The sequence below is a fragment of the Canis lupus genome, chromosome 15, assembly GCF_011100685.1.
Source record: "Canis lupus familiaris isolate Mischka breed German Shepherd chromosome 15, alternate assembly UU_Cfam_GSD_1.0, whole genome shotgun sequence".
Taxonomy (NCBI): Eukaryota; Metazoa; Chordata; class Mammalia; order Carnivora; family Canidae; genus Canis; species Canis lupus.
Genome location: NC_049236.1, coordinates 6,234,760 through 6,257,415, shown reverse-complemented (window position 1 = coordinate 6,257,415; position 22,656 = coordinate 6,234,760). Strand labels below are relative to the sequence as shown.

Below are 22,656 nucleotides of genomic sequence, written 5' to 3'. Positions count from 1 at the left end.
ATATTTATATAGGCACCTGGGTGGCTTAGTTGGTTAAGTGTCTGTCTGCAGCTCGGGTCATGATCTTAGGGTCCTAGAATCAAGTCCCGCATCGGGCTCCCCGCTCAGCGGGGAGTCTGTTTCTCCCCTGCTTGTTCCTTCTCTCCCCTCTCTTAAAAAAATCTAATTTTTTTTTTTTTAGAGCAGTGAGAGACAGAATCACAAGCAGGTTCCATGCCCAGCACAGAGGCTCAATATCACAACCCTGAGATCATGATCTGAGCCGAAATCCAGAGTCAGACACTCAACCAACTGAGGCACACAGGCACCCCAGTAAACTAGATTTCTTTACCAGAGCGTTAGAGAAGTGGAAATGAAGAAACTATTTACATTTAAAATCAATGAGCTAGAGACAGTTCTTAGCAACAGTTTCAAAAGACTACATGCTTTATATTTCCAGTTGCATAAAGTTCAAGAACTAAGATAACCAAACTATTTAGGAATCTGTAGTTATGTTCTGAATTTAAAGAAAAGGAGATGATTACCATGAAACCAGGACTTTGGTTGCCTTTAAAGGAAACAAAGTTAAGGACTGGGAAGGGGCTAGAGAAGAGATTTCTAGAATATTGGCAATATTTAGTTGTTGATCCACTGCTGGTTTTGTAGATACTTACTGTATAATAATTTAAGTGACACATTCGTATTTTATATACTTTACTAAATATGTGATACATTATATTAAAAATAGAAAAAATAAAACAATTCTTTAATCTATCAATATCTCCTGAGTGCTCTGTTAATAATATTTTGGTAGGTGATAATAGGGAATACAAGGATGTTTAATGTGGTGTCTCTTAAGTGCTTACTAATTATAACCATAAAAAGGCACTATGTAATGAGTAGTCTTAAATTCTTGTCTCCTACTTTCAGAGCCATGGGAGTAAGCCTGTAAAATTGAGGCAGATAACATCCATACCATGTAACCTCTTAGGAGGTTGTAGGTGTACATTAAAAAATAATTGTGATTATGTTTTTACCAGCACCAGTATTATTTACTGCTCTACCTTGTACTGTTTGTTTGGACGTGGACTCATTTGGTATTCTTAGTTATTTTAAATACGGCAAATATTTGTTTTTTCATATCTGTTATTTTCTGGCTTTGGAAATAGTAAAACATAAACTTAATTTTTTTTTAAGATTTTATTTATTTATTCATGAAAGACACAGAGAGGCAAAGAAATAGGCAGAAGGAGAAGCAGGCTCCCCATGGGGAGCCTGATATGGAACTAACCCAGACCCCAGGATCACGGCCTGAGCCAAAGGCAGATGCTCAACCACTGAGCAAGACTTCCCCAAACTTAAGAATTCTAATCCCTTCTTCATGGAACATTCTCCCATAAAATCTCTTCAAGGAGTTAGTTTACATTATTAACAATGGTTTTGCCTAGAATTAAGACAAATCTATCAGTGAACAAGTGACATGAGTAGACAGTTCTTCAAAAATGAGAACAGAATGGGATGACTGGGTGGCTCAGCGGTTGAGTGTCTGCCTTTGGCTCAGGACGGGATCCCCCGGGATCGAGTCCCACATCGGGCTTCTACAGAGAGCCTGCTCCCTCTTCTTGTATCTCTGCCCCTCTCTCTCTCTGTGTGTCTCATGAATACATAAATAAAGTCTTTAAAAAAAAAAAGTGAGAACAGAAAGAAGCTCTATTGAGTTTCTATCATGTTCTGGGTACAAGTAGGTACTTTGCATTGAATCTCTACCCTAATGCTGTGAGCAGTAGGTATTCTTCTAATTTTACAGATGAACAAATAGATGTTCAGAGAAATAATAATTAGTAAGTGTTGGACCTAGGATCAAAATCTGTGTCTATTTTATATTATAGCCTATCCTTTTTTCATTATTCTAACCCTACTACACATGAAAATAAGAAAATGAACTTAGTTAAAAAAACAAACATGCAACGAACAGTAAAAAATTAAAGGATGCATTTCTAACAACAAAAATTTTTATTATTTATTAATCTATTAAAAGATACAGGAGAATTGTAGAGTATATTATAAACCCTTAATGAAATTTAAATGGCCTTAATAAATTCAGAGATCTGTGTTGATGAATTAAAAGTATCCCACTGGTATTCTCAACATAGTCTCTTTTTTGTGAATTTTTTTTCTGTATTTATAAATTGCGCATATTTAGATCCTGGCAATCTAAGTAGTAGATAATATCTCCTTTTCCATCAAAGTCCTCTCAGTAGTATCTGTATTTTATTCCTCAATTTTATTTATTACCTGCCTAATCAGTTTTAATTGTATGCATATATTCTAAATTTATCCATTCTACTAATGGATATCTTGGTTGTTTTGTTTTCTTTTTCTGTTAAGAAAAAACACTTACTCATACCTTCTTTTGCAGATAGGGAATTTCTCTAGAGTGTATTTCAATATAGTGAAACTGCTAGATTGAAAATTAAGCATATTTGAGATTTGCTGTATGAACTGTTTGCTCCCCTAATTAATTGTATCAGTATATGCCTACAATCTATACAAGAACTTTCATTCTTCCATTGGCTTGTTGTCAGTGTGTATTCTGGGTCTTGAATGGTGTAAAATGATAAGTCAGTATTGTTACGTGCATTTCCTTAATAACATATAAGAGAATTCCTGAAAATTTATAGGTTTTGACATTTAGGTTTCTCTTTTATGAAATGCCAGCTGATATCATTTGCCACTTTTATTATTTTATCTTGATTTGTAGGAACTTATTACATATTCTGGATAGTAATTATTTGTTACAGGTGTTACACATGTCCTTTACTAATCTATAGCCTGGGGATTTGATTGGTTTTTTTATTGTTTTACTTTGTATGTTTCTTCCAGTTTTCTTTCGTAGTTTTTTTTCTTAAAATTTTAATCATTTATAGTTTGTGTATTTTAAGAAATTGTTATAGTTTCAATAGTTTGTAGTTTTTGTTTTGTTTTTTAAGATTTTGTTTATTTAGTCATGAGAGACACAGAGAAAGAGAGACCTAGGCAGAGTGTGGGACTTGATCCCAGGACCCCAGGATCAGGACCTGAGCCAAAGGCTCAACCACTGAGCCACCAGGGTGCCCCCCTGGTTTGTAGTTTTTGTATCTTGTTTTTAGAAATCCATCCTGGGGATCCCTGGGTAGCGCAGCGGTTTGGCGCCTGCCTTTGGCCCAGGGCGCGATCCTGGAGACCCGGGATCGAATCCCACATCGGGCTCCCGGTGCATGGAGCCTGCTTCTCCCTCTGACTATGTCTCTGCCTCTCTCTCTCTCTCTCTCTCTCTGTGACTATCATAAATAAATAAAAATTAAAAAAAAATTTTTTTAGAAATCCATCCTTACCTCCAAGATCATAAAGATAGTCTATAAGTTTTTCTAAATGTTTTTCTTTTTATATTTAATTTTCTGAACAGGAATTTCTTTTTGTATATAGTGTGAGGTAGGCTCTCAAGTCTCTTCTGCTGGTCTGTGTTCTATCCTCAGTGTCTTGACTTGAGTGGGATTCTAACAAATCTTGATGAATGATAGAGCAGACCTTAGTCTTAAAAATTGTCTTGGCTGTTCTTGTTTTGTTGCCTTATGTTGTTAATTTTAGAATTTGCTTTTTAATTTCCAGAAGTCAGGGGGGCTATATCCTGTCAGTATTTTGATTGAAATTGCTTTAAATCTACAGATTAATTTAGGAATAATTTACATGAATAGAGTATATTATGACATTTTTTAAATCTTAGGAAATATCTTCCAATAGTAAGGATACCTATTACTTCTCTAGGTCTTATACATACCTTGTTTGGATTCCATCCCAAGTCCTGCTGTTTTTTGTTGTAATTGTGACTTGTATTTTTTTTGTTACATTTTAAGTTGGTTGCCAGTATTTACAAGAATGTCATTTATTTTTATATATTGATCTTAAGTAGCAACCTTGCTGAATTCTCATTCTCTAATTTATCTATAGATTTTGTTGGATTTTCTGTGTAGATAGTCATATATTGTGAAGAATAATAATTTTCCTGTTCCAGTCTTTTTACCTTTTACTTCTCTAACTTGTATTACTGTGCTAGCTAGAACTTCCTAATAAATGAAGTTGAACTTACCATAGATTTTTGATAGATAACTTTTATCAAATTAAGGAAATTCTTTTTTGATCCTGATACAGTTTGAGTATTAGCTATGGTGCTGAATTTTATTTACTGCCTTTTAGGGACCATCATCTGTAGAAATGATTGTATGCTTATTTCCTTAATTACACCACAATGGTATGTTTTGTTAACAGATTTTTTTAAATGTCAAACATAAACATTTCTTTTCAATTAAAATTAGCTTATTTTTGAAAAAGCAAGAATGAATAAAATGTATATACATGTAGGTTTATAAAATGTTAAGGATTTGATGGAGAGAAGCAGAACTTTGCTTATTGAAGTTTGTTCCTAATTCAGCTGTAATCACTGATTTCAACTCATTTTTTGTTGGAACTTTTTTTTTAACTAACTTTAATTTTCATCTGAATTGCCCAGATGAAAAACAGTAAAGATGATAAACAGTAAAATGATTAGAAACACAGTGGTATAAACAGTAAGGAAAAATAATTGAAGAATGTTAAAAAAGATAAATAATGTTTTAGTAGTTGCAGTTCAGTGATGTAAGACATATTAGTTGTTTTGTTTTGTTTTGTTTTTACATACTAGTTGTGAATGCTAGTATACCAATCCAGTGAAGAAAATTTACCTGTAGGGTTAAAGGAAAGGCAAAGAAACATGTTACTTACCACATATTTATTTACCTTTACCTGTTTACTTTTAAAAAATTAACCCAGAAGCAGTATGTGCTTATTTGATATGCATCCTCTCAGCTTTTTTTACTACACAGAAATAGTCTCACATTTTTAATAGAATAACATGATGTATACTTTTTTTTTTTTTTTTAATTTATTTATGATAGGCACACAGTGAGAGAGAGAGAGGCAGAGACACACACAGGCAGAGGGAGAAGCAGGCTCCATGCACCGGGAGCCCGATGTGGGATTCGATCCCGGGTCTCCAGGATCGTGCCCTGGGCCAAAGACAGGCGCCAAACCGCTGCGCCACCCAGGGATCCCTTTTTTTTTTTTTTTAAGATTTATTTGTTTGTGAGAGAGAAAGAGAGCACACAGTGGGGAGGGGCAGAGAGAGAGAGAAGCTCAAACAGACTCCACTGCTGAGCATGGAGCCTGAGAAAGGACTTGATCTCATGACCTGAGCCAAAACTTAAGAGGCAGACTGACTGTCAAATAAGTACTGTGCTCTAACCGATTGTGCCACTGGAGCTCCATGTCAAACTGAACCACCCAGGTGCCCCTAATACATACATGTTTGAAAGTACTATGGATTTGAATAAGAGATCTAGAATGCTAATACAATTTGGGGTGCCTGGCTGGGTCAGTTGGAAGAACATGCAACTCTTGATCCCAGGGTGTTGAGTTCAAACCTCACTTTGGGTATAAAGATTATATAAGGACATCTCTTAGAAAATTTTTTATAATATTAAAAAGCAATGTGGGACGCCTGAGTGGCTCAATGGTTGAGCCCAGAGTCCTGGGATCAAGTTCTGAATCCGATTCCCTGCATGGAACCTGCTTCTCCTCCCTCTGCCTGTTTTTCTCTCTCTTTCTCTGTGTCTCTCATGAATAAATAAAATCTTTTTTTTATAAATAAACATCAACTTAACAATCCATCATTAGGAACATGAAGTATATCCATGTAATGAGGTATCGTGTAGCTGTGAAAGAGAATGATATGGTTCCATATATGTGTGTGTGTGTGTGGATGGATGGATGGATGGATGGATGGATGGATAGATAGATAGATAGATAGATAGATAGATAGATAGATAGATAGATAGATCAATCTATAAGATCTATAATGAGAAAAAAATATCAAAGCCCATAATAGTGTTTCTCATGTTTTGCCATTTGTGTTCTTTTTTATTAAGAGCAAAAGATACTCCATTATCAGGCATCAATACTGTGGAATAATATGAATCCATTAAAAAGAATGTACCAACATGGAAAGATCTCTAAGACATACTGTTAATTTAAAAAGCAATAAAACAAGTCATGGAACGTTTATTATCTGATCTCATGTAAAAAAAAAAGTTGCATGGGGGCGCCTGTCTCGCTCAGTCACAGAGCATGCAACTTGATCTCCGGTCGTGAATTCAAGCCTCATATTGAGTGGAGAGCTTACTTAATTAAAAAAAAAAAAAGAGCATGTACATTCTTATCTTTGTAAGAGCATATCAAAATAGCAGAAAAGAAAACAAAATAGCAGGATATATACATACCTAACTAATAATGATTTTTTTTTAAGATTTTACTTACTTATTTGAGAGAATGCACCTGCATTAGCTAGGGGAGGGACAGAGGCAGAGGATCTCAAGCAGATGGTGCACTGAGTGCTGAGCAGATGCAAGGCTCCATCTCACAACCTGGAGGTCATAAGCAGGAACCAAGAGTTGGTCACTTAACCAACTAAGTCACCCAGACACCCCATGATAATGGTTATTTCTTTTTTTTTTTTTTTAAGATTTTATTTATTCATGAAAGATACAGAGAGAGGCAGAGACATAGGCAGAAGAAGAAGCAGGCTCCCTGTGGGGAGCTTGATGCGGGACTCAGTCCCAGGACCCCGGGATCACACCCCGAGCCAAAGCCAGACACTCAACCACTGAGCCACCCAGGTGCCTCCATAATGGTTATTTCTTAAAGATACTTGAAGAGGGGTGGAAGTCGAGTTGGGAGGAAATCTTTATTCTATACATCGATATTTGAATTTTCTGTGATGAGACATCATTCATATATTCTGTAATAAAGGAAAAAGTAATAAGTCATCACTATAATAAATGAAGATACAAAATTAAAAAGAAGAAAATAAAAAATATCCATAGTAGCCTCACCACCCACACATATCCTGAGATAACTACTATTAAAGCCTTGATAAACATCCTCCCAGAGGTGAGGCACGTTTTGTGGAGGACATTTAATCCTTAAATCAAGGAGATGGAAAGAAAACACCATGTAAAATGTTTATACTTAGCTCAGCAGACAATAGAGATGTTTTTTAAGCAGAAAAATAAAATAACAGTGTGTAGCTAACTTCTTACTGGTTTTGATTTTGCTTTTCATTGTATCCTCAGTGCCTTTATAGCACCTATTAGCCCCCAGTAAGTATGTGTTAAATGAGTGTTGGTGACCTATTAACCATTGGTGAAGCTCTTCCAGTTCTGAAGCCCAGGATTGAGAAATCATGGTGGTTGACTATCAGAACTACCAGCTGTAACTGGATGACATTGGGCAAATACTCTTCACTTACTACTTCCTATAGTTTGGATTAACACCTGTAATACCACTGTCGTCGTCTTTTTTCCCCCCCACTGTCTTCTTAGATCTGTTACAAGACAGGGAAAGCATTCACTAGGATAGATTAACAGGCCAGGGTGGCATAGAAAGCTTTAAGAAATGATACCTAATCTTTTCATCTTAAGGGGCTCTGGCATATGTCCCTTTCAGGTCTTGTCTGATACCCAGAACACTTCTCTGTACATGTAGTAGAGAATGGTATTAGTTGCCCATGAAGAAAGCTAGATTATAAAAACTGTAGAATTTGGCTTTTCTCTTCTCATGCCTGTCTTCCACTCAGACACCCATGCAATTGAAACTGCTCAATTCAGAAATGCTATTTTATATATACATAAGTATACATAAAGGATAAGTATAACTATAATTAATTATCATGGAAACTGAACACAAATTTCTGAATCCGTTTTACGGAAACATTCATACTATTTGTGTTTTTCTTTTTAGTTTCTGCCACTGCCTTCTACAAAGCACAACCTGTAATTCAGTTCATGTGTGAAGTTCTTGACATTCATAATATTGATGAGCAACCAAGACCTCTGACTGATTCTCATCGGGTAAAATTCACCAAAGAGATAAAAGGTGAATTAATTAGCATTTGGAACAACTTAACTTTAAAATGCATGAATATAACAAGCTCTTATTGAAAAAAATTTTTAAGTGTATTCATGTAACATCATCTGTGAAAATATAGATTATAAAATGTTGCATTAAATTCATTACCATTACATCTTAGTGTTTGAATGAAAGAAAGGTCGAGTAATGAAATTAATACTGATACCAGCTAATTTTTCATTAATACTTTATATTAGTAGCTAAAGGTATAAGAAGAGTATCTCATGGGAAAATGCTTCTATAATACCATTAAAAGTAGGAAACTTATTCCAAAAACATTATATCAGAACTGGAGTCATTATTTTAGAATATGTTAAAATAATGACTTCGTATTTTTCTGAAATAATAGAATATTTTATTCCTTTGAAACTTTATGAAAAAAAAAGAAACTATAGACACGGGGCTAGCCTGTTTCATGTGTTATTTTAGAGCTGGAACTTCGTTATTTTGTGTACATAATATAGTTGATCATTGATCTTGCCTATTTTAGTAGCTGAAATCTCTACAGTGGTGTTGCATCCTATGTATATTTTACTAATATAAATTCATCTCTACATGGTCTTCTAGAAAGAAAAAATAATTTTAATAGTGATCTAAAATTTGTGTTTATTTCATCTTTAAGTGTAGATTTCTATATACATTTAAATATACATGTATACTTTCACATGCAAACCCATAAACACTGTACTTTATCAGTAATTAAAGGAATTTTTCAAGAGTAATTTTGATTTTGTGAAATTCTTACCTTGTTCACAACTTAGAACCTAATCCTCAAATAAGATGTGACTCCACTGTATTTAGTTTTTTATTATTTAGTCATGATGAAAAATTAGATATTCTCTCATTAGAATGAGTAGTATAAATTCTATTTATATTAAGTATTAAATTATCAGAAATAGTTATTTTTTTATTTTAAGATTTTAACTGTTGCAGATAATTTTCAGCTTCTGGTTTGAATGACACATTGAAGTTTGTTCACTGAACATCTTTCAGTTCCCCAAATCAGTTAGAATAGCCCAATGCATCCGGCTTGCTCCAGTAATCATTCATTCTTTGCCATTCAATACCCAGGAGAGAGATAGTCATTGTAATAAAACATTAAAAGGAAAATCCTTCCTGCTTTGAAAATGAGCATCCATTTATCTCAAGTTATTTAAATGCCACAATAATGAAGTATTACATATTAGTGTATTGCAACCATACCATTGTCCTTTCATAATCTGTATTAACTGCACAGTTAGCATTGTCGAGAGGTTAGTGCATTACCCACCATTAATGTGTGATCATCAAAATGCCATGGTTTCCAGTGGAGTTGCTGCTTAGTTACCACCTCTGATATCATGAAGTCACTTACATTATTTTGCGGTAACTATGCAATCAACTCATATCACCACTCTATCACAGAAAATACAAGATGTACAGAACAAGGATGAAACTGCTGCCCGAAGAGCATGGACTCGATCTTAACTTCAACTGCTCAGGGGCCCAAAGAAATGACTGAAAAAATGACTAGAAAGCATTATAAAGTTGATGTTATAGTGAAGGTAAAGCCAAATTTATAGGTTAAATATTTGATTTATTAAAGCCAAAAATTTTTTTGGTTGGATGGAGGGTTTCGGGAGGGACCTGGGCAGAGAAATATCTAGTCCATTTTTTAAAATTTAAACTTTTTGCCAAGCCCTGGGTTGGGTCAAATCCTTAGGCACCTATGACCCTAGATTTGGGGTAGAAAAATCTGAGTTGGATCTGACTGAACAACTGATGGGTTTTTTTTCCCTCCATTCAAAGTCAGAAAGGCTTGGTTGACTTTTTTGGGGGTGTTTTTGTTTTGTTTTATAAAAGAGTTCTTTAATATATATCATGTAATCCTACCATGAAAATTCAGGAAAAACAGTTATGTGTTCTGTGCTATATATTTGGGCTTAATTTTTAGCTAGCATAAGATATTTAATGATAACTGTTAAATAGTGATACAAATTGTGCTATAATGAATAGATTCCCTTAGTTCATTCATTTGGTTCCAGTTGAACTTTTATCTTAATATTTAATAGTAACTTTAGGGTGATTCCTTTGTATAGTTATTCATCATGGTTAAACAGAAATATTGGGGAAAGTGTATGGTAAAGCTATCATAAGTTTATAAAAGAACCAATTTATTTTTGGTAAAAACTTATTTAGTAGGCTATTAGAATCTCAATAATAGCTTCTTTAATTCAGAGGAAGAATTGGAAACAAATTGCTAAGTGGTATAGATAACAGAAAAAAATTCTAAAACATTATATTTCTGAACATAATTTTTTACAGCCTTTTATTGCTTCTATAATATTTTCTAGTCTCCTTTATAATACAGAGGCAATTACTAATAAAAACTAGTTATCACTGATTAATCAGGAGTACCTATAAAGAAAAATCCGTACCAATCTGGTACAGTGACACTATGTTCATTTAACATCTTAATTTGAACTGATATATCAGAAGAAAATATTACTGTAAATGAACTTTGTGTTTGGCACTCCAGTTAGTAATTAGATAAGAAAATAAGTTACACTGTCGCAGGGTTTCTCTCAGCCTTCCCACTATTGATATTTTGGGCTGGGTGATTCTTTGTTCTGGCCTGGGGTGGGAGGTTGTGCTGTCCCATGCATTGTAGGATATTTAGTACCATCCCTGGATCCAAGAATCCCTAAACCTAGCATCCATTAGATGGATGCCCCCAGTCATGACAATTAAAAATGTCTTCAGACGTTACCAAATGTTCCTTGGAGGGGAAAATTGCCTGTGGTTGAGAACCACTGCACAATAGGAATCACAAATATAACAAGGAAATAATGCAAAAGTAATAACCATAAATACTGTCAGGAAACTAAAAGTTGTCCTTCATCTACTCCTTTGGAGCCCTGGCCATAGTAATGGAGTTGCTTATCTATAAGCCCACCATATGTTTGTTAACTCTTTTCTAGGTAGCTCCAAGATTGCACTGGCAAATACAGTAGCACTAACCACATGTAGCTATTTAAATTAATTAAAATAAATTTTCACATTCTTAGTCACATTAGCCACATTTAATGTGCTCCATAACATATATTGCTAGTGATCACATATTAGCATAGATGTAGAACATTCCATCATCTCAAAAAGTTCTATTGGACAGCACTGCTTAAGAAATCCCACAGAATTTAACCAGTAGTTTAAAAAACCATTGCTTCACTTTCTAAAGCAGGCTTGGGATCTTCAAACTCCTGCGGTCCATAGATGGACTGCAAGGGCCAGGAACATCTAAAATCATATGCTAAATTATGTGTATATGTAATTTTCTGGGTGTTTATTGCTTTCATCAGATTCTCAAAGGGGTCAGTGATTCCATAAGAAGGTAGGGATCCCCTGCCCTAAGAATTTTTTTGGTTGCATTTAAGTTCTGATAGTCACTAGTAAGAGAGAGCTATGTCTTATAGTTCAACTAAATTCTTACTCTGCTTCTGTTAAAAGGGCCTGGAATTTTTTTCTTCCTGCTTTGAAAATCTTTGAAGGACTTCCTTCTTGAGATTCATGAAAATCTAATCTTCAGTCACTATGTGATGACTGGGCTATTCAAATATCACATACTTTGAAAATTAGAGTATGTTGAGAATTATTAAACTCCTTTCTCAATCCTCCTTCCCTGTCCTAGCATAAATACCTAGATTTATTATAGACAGATTTTTTAAATTAATGCAGAACTTTGCCCCTTGTTCTATAGGCTTTGCAATTTTATGATTCTGTTTTTTAATGTGTAGAGCCTGATAGGATAGGAAAAATGTTTGGAGTTAGATCTATCATGATTGTAATCCTTACTAGCAACGTTATTTATAAAATCTTTTATTAATATAACATTACCTGCATCACAGATTTTCTATCTGTTTAGAATTTGAGTTTGTATACTAACGAACAGGCTTTATAAATATTTGAAATGTGACAGTTTTATAACCTCAGTTTTTCTTTTTGGGAACAGGTCTGAAGGTTGAAGTGACTCATTGTGGAACAATGAGACGGAAATACCGTGTTTGTAATGTAACAAGAAGGCCTGCCAGTCATCAAACGTAAGAAAAGCTGGTGTTTGTCAGAGCAGAGATGATGTGAGGCAGCTTGCTCTAGTTAGTGTGGACTGGGAGTTTTGCTCACCATCCTGAGATGAGAGTTGTTAATACGTACTTTTTTCTTTTTCCAGCTTTCCTTTACAGTTGGAAAATGGGCAAACTGTGGAGAGAACAGTAGCACAGTATTTCAGAGAAAAGTATACTCTTCAGCTCAAGTACCCACACCTTCCTTGTCTGCAAGTGGGGCAGGAACAGAAACATACCTACCTGCCGCTAGAAGTAATGTGTTTAGGCTGTTTCTTAATATCCTCTTGTTCATCATTCTTTTGGTTTTTTTATGGCATATAACTTACTTTACGTTCTCACATTTATTTTGGAGATTGAACTTTTATTTTATTTTATTTTAAATTTTTCATAATGAAATAATTTGGAAATTTTCATCCATAATCCTATCACTCTAAAGTAGTCACTGTCAACATTTTGGTACACTTCATTTTTTTTTTTTTTTTTTATCCAGTGTACTTTTCACCCTGTGATAATCATAGTATAAAGGAGTATTGTTTACTACTTTTTTTACCTACATGATATTAAACAGAAGCAGTTTAGTGAAGTAGGTTTTAAAATTTTAATTTTGTTAGTAATTGGCAATGAGAGTTAAAAAAAAGATATATACATCTAGTACAAAACTTTTTTCTGTTTGTAGGTCTGTAATATTGTGGCAGGGCAACGATGTATCAAGAAGCTAACGGACAATCAGACTTCCACTATGATCAAAGCAACAGCAAGATCTGCACCAGATAGACAAGAGGAAATTAGCAGATTGGTTAGTACTTGACCCTAGAAATGGGAATTAAAAACGTGTTAGGATGAGCTACTACTAAGTGCCGTGTCCTTATCAGCTCATACTTTATTACCATTTCACAGACTCAGAATTAAAAGGAATAATGGAAGAAGTCATCCAGTGGTGTTCTACGGGTGAACCTTAATGGATTCTGTGAGAAGGATTAGATCCTTCTAATTTAAACCGAAGCTCTTTAATTAGATCTAGAGCAGATACTCTCAGAACCAATGTCTCAGTTTAGTGAACTGGCACTTTATTACCCCTGTCTTAAAGAGAAAGGGAAAAGGAAGAAAAGTCAACGTATTATGACAAATTAAGACTAGTGAGTCTTAACCCTCAGTACGATTGCTTAGCCCCCAGTATCAGACTGGTGATTATATAGGATGAATAAAGATATATGAGACTGTTCCAAACATGTAGGATCTCTATGCTTTGTCATTGTTCTAAATGGATAGGAAGACTATCAGTACCACTTTATAAAACTGATAGAATAAAGCAAAATGAAAAAAGGCACCTGGATCTTATCTTAGTCTCTTTTTGAATACCATTTTTTTAAACATTTTATTTATTTATTTATGAGAGACACAGGCAGAGGGAGAAGCAGGCTCCCCACAAAGAGCCTGATGGGGATTTGATCCCAGGACCCCGGGGTCATGCCCTCTGCCAAAGGCAGATGTTCAACTGCTGAGCCACCCAGGCGCCCCTTGAATACCATTTAAATTGTGTGAATGAAGAGAAAGAAGTCTAGAAATAGGAATATTATTTGGGTAGTAGTGAAGACTGTTATAAAGGGGTTATAGAACTGGCCCTTTTATTTTCTAAGCCAATTAGAGGGAAAAGGAGCCTTTTCCCTGTATGGTTTTATAAAGAGTAAAAAAGGGTTATTACATGATATTTAATTAGAATATGGGTTGGTTTTCTTTATGGATTTTTTTCTGATCTATGATGACAGGATTTTAAAACCTTTGAGGCTAACGCTCTCACTATCTCTAGATAAAATCTCCATAACTACTTCTAACTCATTTATGAGAGTTTGTCTATCCAAAGAGAAAATACCGTACTGTGGTTAAAAGCACAGGCTTTGGAATCTAACAGCTCTTGGTCCAAAGTCTGTCTTTTTCACTTACTTACTGTTACTGTTATTACAATTATAGCGTCCGGAACACTAGTGTCATGATTGATAGTAGGAACTCTAGAATCAGAACATATATGGTTTCAGATTCTCTGTCACTTGCTTCGCTAGATAGTTTTAAGCCAGTCATTTAAGTTTACTAAGCTTTAGATTTTCCTCTGTAAAGATTATAAAGATTTCCTTTTATAGTTTAAGGTTATTGTGGAAATTAATTATAAAACTTAACACCAAGCACATCATACAGCACGTTTTTATTTATAGTAGTTGTTATTCTTTGTAACCTTACTATGACTATATACTAAAACACTAGAAATGAATGGCATTTAAGCTTGAAGAAGTATTAGTGCCTAACTTAGAAACAACCATTCTTGCTTATTGTGGGAAGATTCTTTTTACATATTTAGATTATATTAGTTTTTTTTTAAATGAATTGTTAAACACTTGAACACCACCTTCATTTTGTAACCTTGTTTGACTTTTATCCTGAGATTAAGTAAATATGTTTTTGAAAAACACAGTTACTATATAGCATGCTATAAACATCAATTATATTCTGAGGTCCAGGTCTATACTGAATTAAGTTCTTTTTTTTACAAAAAAGATTTTATTTATTTACTCATGAGACACAGAGAAAGAGAGAGACATTGGCACAGGCAGAGGGAGAAGCAGGCTTCCCGAAGCAAGGAGCCTGATGTGGGACTTGACCCCAGATCATGGGATCACACCCTGAGCCGAAGGTAGATGTTCAACTGCTGAGCCACCCAGGCATCCCTGAATTAAATTCTTTATCAACCAGTATTGCAGTGTATGTTAACTAACAAAATTTAAATTAAAAAAAAGTCTTGGGGCACCTGGGTAGCTCAGTTGATTAAGCATCTGCCTTCAGCTTAGGTCAGTCATGATCCCAGAGTCTTGGGATCAAGCCCCACATTGGGCTCGCTGCTCAGCAGCAAGTCTGCTTCTCTCCCTGTGATCTCTCTGGCTCTCACTCTCTGTCAAATAAATAAAATCTTAAAAGAAAAATAAAAAATAAATTCTTTATCTTTGTATCTATAGATATATTATGTAAAAATTATCATCTATATCATATTTGCTTTCTTATCTGTCTCAATGTATCACATTAAGTAAATTTCATAATATGCCACTTTTTATTTGAAAATATTCAAATAATTTTATGTAAGTTGTAAATCAAGGAATTAGGAGAAAGCCTTACGATCATCAATATTTGCTATCAAACTTGGTGTAAAATAAATTTTAATAATATATCTCTGGATCTTCTAAAACTTAACATTTTTTAGGTCAGGAATCTCTTTCTCTTGTAATCTCTAGACCGCCCTCTCCAAAATGTATTAGGTTTAATCATATAAAATTGGCATCTTCACAGCTTGTAAATAGTCGGTTTCTTATTATTCAACCTAATACATTCAAATTTTTATAAATTACCAGGAGGTTCACAGACTTCTTATAGTCCATTCATGATCTGTGGTCCCAGGTTAAGATCCCCTGCCCTGTGATTAGGGCATCATTGACTAGATCCAAAACATTGTGGGCACAGTGTAAAGAAAAGAAAACAGAGGTTTCTAATAAATGAAGCAGGAACTTGGTGGGAAATTCTGAAAATAACTACAGATTTTTTCTGTTAGGTAAGAAGTGCAAATTATGAAACAGATCCATTTGTTCAAGAGTTTCAATTTAAAGTTCGGGATGAAATGGCCCATGTAACCGGACGTGTACTTCCAGCACCTATGCTGCAGTATGGAGGACGGGTAAAACCTCTTGGTAGTTTTTTAATTATAAACATACAGTTTCTGTTTACAGAAAGAAGAGCATCCTAGCCAAGTCTGAGATTTCAAAAGTGATTTTTTTTTTTCCTCCAGCAGTACTTTTTTGTTTCAAGGTATCTTTGCTTGAATTTAGAATTTTTGGTCTATATGATAAAACAACATATAAGTAATACTGATTTAGAGCAGCTTATTACATGTAGAATATGAGATATATATCAATTCAGCAATTTAAAATGGTTTTCAGCTCAGTGAAATAAATTGTTAAGTGTTTCTTTTTTGCCTTATTTCCCTTTCTCCTTTTTCTGTAGAATCGGACAGTAGCAACACCAAGCCATGGAGTATGGGACATGCGGGGGAAGCAGTTTCACACAGGAGTTGAGATAAAAATGTGGGCTATAGCTTGCTTTGCCACACAGAGGCAGTGCAGAGAAGAAATACTGAAGTAAGGCATGTCATTAGTTTGCTTTGGGGAACTTTGTGTGTTTAAATTTTGTTTCAATTTTAAACTCCTCAGCCAATGTTCTAACCAGTTTGCCTCAATATGGCATATATTTAATCACTGAATCTTTGAAAATGTTTCTTCCCCATAGTTGAATGGAGATATTCTTATTCCTTAGTAAAGTCATTGATTCATTCTTTCAGGCACCCTAACAGTCTGGCTTATGTAGTATGGCTACATCATTGGCTTTTGATGGCAAATAGGTTAGGTTTAATTCCCAGCCTTGCCACTGCGTAGCATTATTACCATAAATAACTTAACTTCATTTCATTATGCTTCAGTTTTCACCTTTTTAGAAATAAAAATACCTATCTCTTGGATGAGGATTAAGGAAGATCCTTATTTCTCAATTGAGCTCCTTGAAAGAGTGACTTAACTCCTCATTTTCACTTCTTTGCTTTCAAAAATTTGGCCTTCATCTCCACCACTTTCTCTGTTCCCCAGATTCTTTTCCTCAGCATGTAAGTACTCAATAATCTTCTGTTCAAATTTAAAACAAAAAATTGTCAGTTTTCAATTTACCTAACTTTTTCCAGGCTTCTATTTTCTCACCCTCCTTGAAATCCTAGTCCCTACAGAAACTGTTTCTGGAAGATCTCCAACATCTTTGTGCTTATCAATTCTAATGGTCTTTCCTCAGCCATTATTTTTCTCAAAATTTTTGCAGCATTAGATACAATTGACTACTTTCTTAACATTGATTCCTTTCTTGTCTTTTTCGTTCCTTTTATCATTTTGGCTTCTCTTCTCTGTCTCCTCTCCCTGGGACCCTCAAGCGTTTGAGATTTAGGCAACCTCAAAGGTTTCTGCTGTCATTCTTGTTTAAAGAGCCATGCTATCATGAAAATGTACCAGCTCCACTTGTGACCACCACCCATCCACAACGTACATACAGGCTTCTCTTAACAAAGAATAACAATTAAAATCAGTAGGACTTTGAAAATTTTTCACCTACCTCTTAAGCCCCTTTTCCCATATTTTGGACAAAGAAACTGAGCACTATATTCCTTCTATCTCCCTGGCATTTTTTTTTCCCTCCTTCCAGTCATTCTCTTTATTGAAAATGTCTCCTTCCTATCCCTACTTATCTAAATAATACCCAATCTTCTGTGATTTGTGATGTTGGAAATAGTCTGTCGTAACTACAAGCATACTAGTTTATCAGTATCCTCTCTATTTGCTCTTGCCATTTTCTGCATAAAATACAATTGTACTGTGATTATTTGTGTAAATTTATCTCTCTAAAATCTGATTTTCTTAGGAAAATGATTATTGTCTAATTTAAACCTCCACTAATAGGTCCTATAAAGTATGCCTATAATGAATAGTTCTTGAAAGATATAGAGGCCAATTTACCAATCAGGTCAATTCAGAATTTGCTTTGTCTTATAAAAAATAAAATACTTTTTCTATTTAATTCTGTTTACTTTTTTTATGAGCTCCGAATTTCTAAATGTATATTTTAAGGTTCACTTAATACACATTTTTCTTCAAGGTTTTTACCTCCCTGCTTTCAAGTAGAATGTCATAAGAACAGTTTACTACAATGCAGTGATCATCTTACTTGACCTCCAGAGGCCAAAGAAAATATCCCCAATAGTTTTCCAGGCTTAGAGTTATTCTTTTCATTTTACATTTGTCATTTATGGCTTGATAGAACTCATAAACTTTCAGTTTTTGGCTCTTGCTCGGGCTGACTGAAAATATATCACTTCTTACTTCTTGAATTAAACACTAATATGGAAAAAGAGAAGAAGGGAATTCCTATAAACTTCATCTCTGAGGGAATGAGTGTTTTTGAGTAAAGATAACTCAGATCCTTGACTTGGGACCTTATTTGTTTTAAAAACAAAGTGATTTTTAAATCATTTTAAATCATATCATTTACTATTTATCTGGGGCTATATGCAGAATTCTGTTTAAATATGAAATTACTAGTCTTTTGTTGTTTTTAATGTGGCTAAAAGTACATTGAAGTGCCGCCTGCCTCATTTGTTTTTAAATGTTGTTTTCATATATTTTTAAAAATCTTTTCTGAGAATACAATCTTTCCTGCCATCTTAGTTTCAGATTCCTAATATTGTAGAAAGAAACTCTGGACTAAGTCATACTTCTGACTCTGCCATTTATCTAACCATTTTACATCAGTCAAATACTTTATGTACCTGAAACTGTATCTTGATCTATAAAATGGGAATAGTACCTCACCGACCACCTTACGAATGTCATCATGATCAAATAGAGAATGTTAAGCTTAAATTTATTGAGCTCTTACTATGTCTTGGCCACTGTTTGCTGAGTTCCTGTATTATCTCATTTAATACTTCCACCAACCCTATAATGGATTGGTAATCCCATTATCATAAAGTAATCATCTCACAGATGAGAGAAACTGAAAAAAATTGCCTACAGTTTCATACTGCAAGTAACAGAACTAGAACTGAAACCTGTTATGCTAACTCTAGAACTGAACTCTCAACCAGCACACTCTGTTTGTAAACTACAGAATGCCACCTAATTATGTAGCAGTGTTCTTACTTGGCACAATACATAACTGACCCACCACCACCTTTAATATCAGTAGTCTTGGTGACCTCTTCATATATGGAGCACACAAATCTTTGCTTTGTTCTCTATTCACTTCTCAAATATTCCATTCCGCTTTATAGTTATGGACGACAAAGGATTTAGTTTTAGTGATTTCTCTTTCTAGGGGTTTCACAGACCAGCTGCGGAAGATTTCCAAGGATGCAGGGATGCCCATCCAGGGCCAGCCTTGCTTCTGCAAATATGCACAGGGGGCAGACAGCGTGGAGCCCATGTTCCGGCATCTCAAAAACACCTACTCTGGGCTGCAGCTCATTATTGTCATCCTTCCAGGAAAGACGCCAGTGTATGGTAAAGATATCTTAAGATTACATTTTTCCTCAAGTACTTGATAGTCCTCTTAGAATTTTGCTAAAACGTGTCCTAAAACTTTGAAACATTAAAACATATTTTAATAGCTACATACCATATGTATGGAGGTGCCTAGGTGGCTTAGCGGTTGAGCATCTGCCTTCAGCTTGGATCGTGGTCCCAGGGTCCTGGGATCGAGTCCCACATCGAGCTCCCTGCATGGAGGCTGCTTCTCCTTCTGCCTGTGTCTCTGCCTCTCTCTGTCTATCATGAATAAATAAATAAAATATTTTAAATAAATAAAACCATGTATTATAACCCTAAAAAAGACAAATCAGAGCAAACTAAATAGTCCGAGAAGAGAGCTGTGAGAAGAATTTTAATAAGAGAGACATCACAGGGCAGCCCCGGTGGCGCAGCGGTTTGGCGCCGCCTGCAGCCTGGGGTGTGATCCTGGAGACCCGGGATCGAGTCCCACATCGGGCTCCCTGCGTGGAGCCTGCTTCTCCCTCTGTCTGTGTCTCTGCCCCTCTCTCTCTGTGTGTCTATGAATAAAAAGATAAAATTAAAAAAAAAAAAAAAGAGACATCACAAAACAATGGTTAAGATGAGCACTGGGTGTTATACTATATGTTGGCAAATCGAACTCCAACTTAAAAAAACATACAAAAGGGATCCCTGGGTGGCGCAGCGGTTTGGCGCCTGCCTTTGTCCCAGGGCACGATCCTGGAGACCCGGGATCGAATCCCACATCGGGCTCCCGGTGCATGGAGCCTGCTTCTCCCTCTGCCTTCTCTCTCTGCCTCTCTCTCTCTCTCTCTCTCTCTCTGTGACTATCATAAATAAATTAAAAATTAAAAAAAAAAACATACAAAAAATAAAATTAAAAAAAAGGACTGTTTAAGGAAAGAATTATTTCTTTAAAATAGCATTAGGAGGGGTACCTGGATGACTCACTTGGTTGAGCATCTGCCTTCAGCTCAGGTCATGATTTCAGGGTCCTGAAAAACCCATTGGGCTCCTGCTCAGCCAAGGCTCTGCTTCACCTTCTTCCTCTACCCCTCCTCCTTGCTGTGTTCACTCCCTCTGTCTCTCAAATAAATAAATAAAATGTTTAAAATTAATTAAGTAAAAGAAACGGGCCTATTCAGATTTTCTAAATCTTCTATATAAGTTTTGGTTGTGTCATTCAAAGAATTGACTCACTTCATGTAAGTTAGCAAGTTTGTGGACTATTGTTCATAATTTTTTTTCATAATATTTTTTTAAGACTTTATTTATTTATTCATGAGAGACACAGAGAGAGGCAGAGACACAGGCAGAGGGAGAAGCAGGCTCCCTGCAAGGAGCCCAATGCAGGACTCAATCTAAGGACCCCAGGATCACGCCCTGAGCCCAAGGCAGCACTAAACCACTGAGCCACCTGGGCTTTAAATTGCCACGGAACCAAGTGATGACCTTTTTTTCATTTCTAAATTAGTAATTCATATCTTCTCTCTCTTTTTTTTTTTTTTTTTTTTGCTTAGTGTGGCTGGACGTTTGTCAATTTCATTGATCTTTTCAAAGAACCAACTTTTTGGTTTCTTTATTGATTTTTTTTTTTTTTAGGTTTTATTTATTTGTTAGAGAGTACAAGCCAGGGGGAAATGGCAGGGGGAGGGAGCCCAACGTGGGACTCCATCCTAAGACCCTGGGACCATGACCAAGCCAAAGGCAGACACTTAACCAGCTGAGCCACACAGGCATCCCTGATTATTGATTTCTTATTTTCAATTTCATTAGCTTCTGCTCTCATTATTATTTTTTCCTTTTGCTTGTTCCAGGTCTATATTTTTCTTTCTCTATTTTTTCCTAAGGTAAAAACATAGATTATTGATTTTAGATCGTTCTTCTTCTCTAATATTTTGAATTCAATACCATAAATTTCCTTCTAAGCACTCCTTTTACTGCATCCCACAAAAAAATAAAAAAATAAAAAAATAAATTCTTAGTTAACTAAGCTCTATACCTAACCTGAAGTTCATACTCACACCCCTGAGATCAAGAGTCACTTGCTCAAAAAAAAAAAGTCACTTGCTCTACCAAGTCAGCCAGGTACCCTACATCCCACAAAATTTTGATAAATTGTGTTTCATTTCCATTTAGTTCAAGATATTTTTTAATTTCTCAAGAATTCTTTGATTCATGTGTTACATAGAATTATGTTAATGTACAAATATATTGGGATTTCCCAGTCAGCTGTCTGTTACTGATTTCTAGTTTAATTCCACTGTGGTCTCAGACCATACTTTGTATGATTTCTATTCTTTTAAATATGTTAAGGTACGTATTTGGACCAGAACATGGTCCAAAATCAATTGCTTAATGTTCTGTGTAAGTTTGAGAAGGATATGTGCTCTTCCTTTTATTAAATGAAGTATTATAAATGTCTTTTAGATTCAGTTAATTGATGGTGCTGCTCAGGTCAACTGTATCTGCTTTATTTACAGTAGCTGTACCTTTTTGCATTCCCACCAGTTAACACAGAAGAGTTCCACTGTTTCCACATCCTGGCAACACTCTTGTTATTTTTTTTTCTTTTCTGTTTTATTTCCTTTTGATAATAACCATCCTAATGAGTGTGAAGTGGTATTTCGTTGCGGTTTTGATTTTCATTTCTTAATTGGTGATGTGGAGCATCTGTTCATGTGCCTATTAGCCATTTGTATATCTTCTTCAGAGACATTATATATTTAGAGCCTTACACAGTACTAGCATGTCTTAGGTGCACATTAAATATTTTGTTGAATCAATGAATAAACCTTTTTGGAGGGCAATTCGTCAGTTGATACAAAAATGTTGGGGCAGCCTGGGTGGCTCAGTGGTTTAGCACCGCCTTTATTTAGCGCCAAGAGCCTGATCCTGGGGACCCAGGATCGAGTCCCACATCGGGCTCCCTGCATGGAGCCTGCTTCTCCCTCTGCCTGTGTCTCTGCCTCTCTCTCTCTCTCTCTCTCTCTCTCTGTCTGTCTTTCATGAATGAATGAATGAATGAGTAAATGAATGAATGAATAAATAAATATCTTTAAAAATAAAATGTTGAAAATATATACCTCTGACCCCTGAATTCTACTTATAGAAATTTAACCATGAACTATAGTTATATGAAACAAAAATAAATGTACAAGGATATTATTTGTAGCATTGTTTGAAATAATGATAACCTGAAACAAGCAAAAAATGTATCAGTGTATGACTGGTTAGGGAAAATGGCATTTAAAAATAGGCTAACTGCTATTATTACATATAAGAGTCATTTATATATTAAGATTCAGAACATACTATATTATTGAGTGAAAATGACAATTTGCAAAATAGAATGCAAGTTTGGCTTTAAAATGTCTTCCATGGGGGATCCCTGGGTGGCTCAGCAG

General features: G+C 35.2%; 1 protein-coding gene and 1 long non-coding RNA gene across 6 annotated transcripts in view; one reads left to right on the top strand and one right to left on the bottom strand.

Moving 5' to 3' along the window:
• LOC119869414 overlaps positions 1 to 6,847 on the bottom strand; it is a 60,145-nt gene extending 53,298 nt beyond the window's left edge. Inside the window, exons 1-2 of the long non-coding RNA XR_005370172.1 lie at positions 6,758 to 6,847; positions 6,367 to 6,473 (exon numbers count right to left, since the gene is read on the bottom strand). This is a non-coding gene — a long non-coding RNA (uncharacterized LOC119869414). The remainder of the gene's footprint in view (positions 1 to 6,366; positions 6,474 to 6,757) is intronic.
• AGO3 (argonaute RISC catalytic component 3) overlaps positions 1 to 22,656 on the top strand; it is a 120,056-nt gene that overhangs the window by 67,817 nt on the left and 29,583 nt on the right. For all 5 annotated transcript variants that reach the window (XM_038557915.1, XM_038557916.1, XM_038557919.1 and 2 more), the window contains 7 exons: positions 7,849 to 7,983; positions 12,005 to 12,092; positions 12,221 to 12,368; positions 12,793 to 12,912; positions 15,706 to 15,828; positions 16,155 to 16,288; positions 19,059 to 19,243. In XM_038557915.1, coding sequence (XP_038413843.1) covers positions 7,849 to 7,983; positions 12,005 to 12,092; positions 12,221 to 12,368; positions 12,793 to 12,912; positions 15,706 to 15,828; positions 16,155 to 16,288; positions 19,059 to 19,243 — 933 coding nt within the window. The remainder of the gene's footprint in view (positions 1 to 7,848; positions 7,984 to 12,004; positions 12,093 to 12,220; positions 12,369 to 12,792; positions 12,913 to 15,705; positions 15,829 to 16,154; positions 16,289 to 19,058; positions 19,244 to 22,656) is intronic.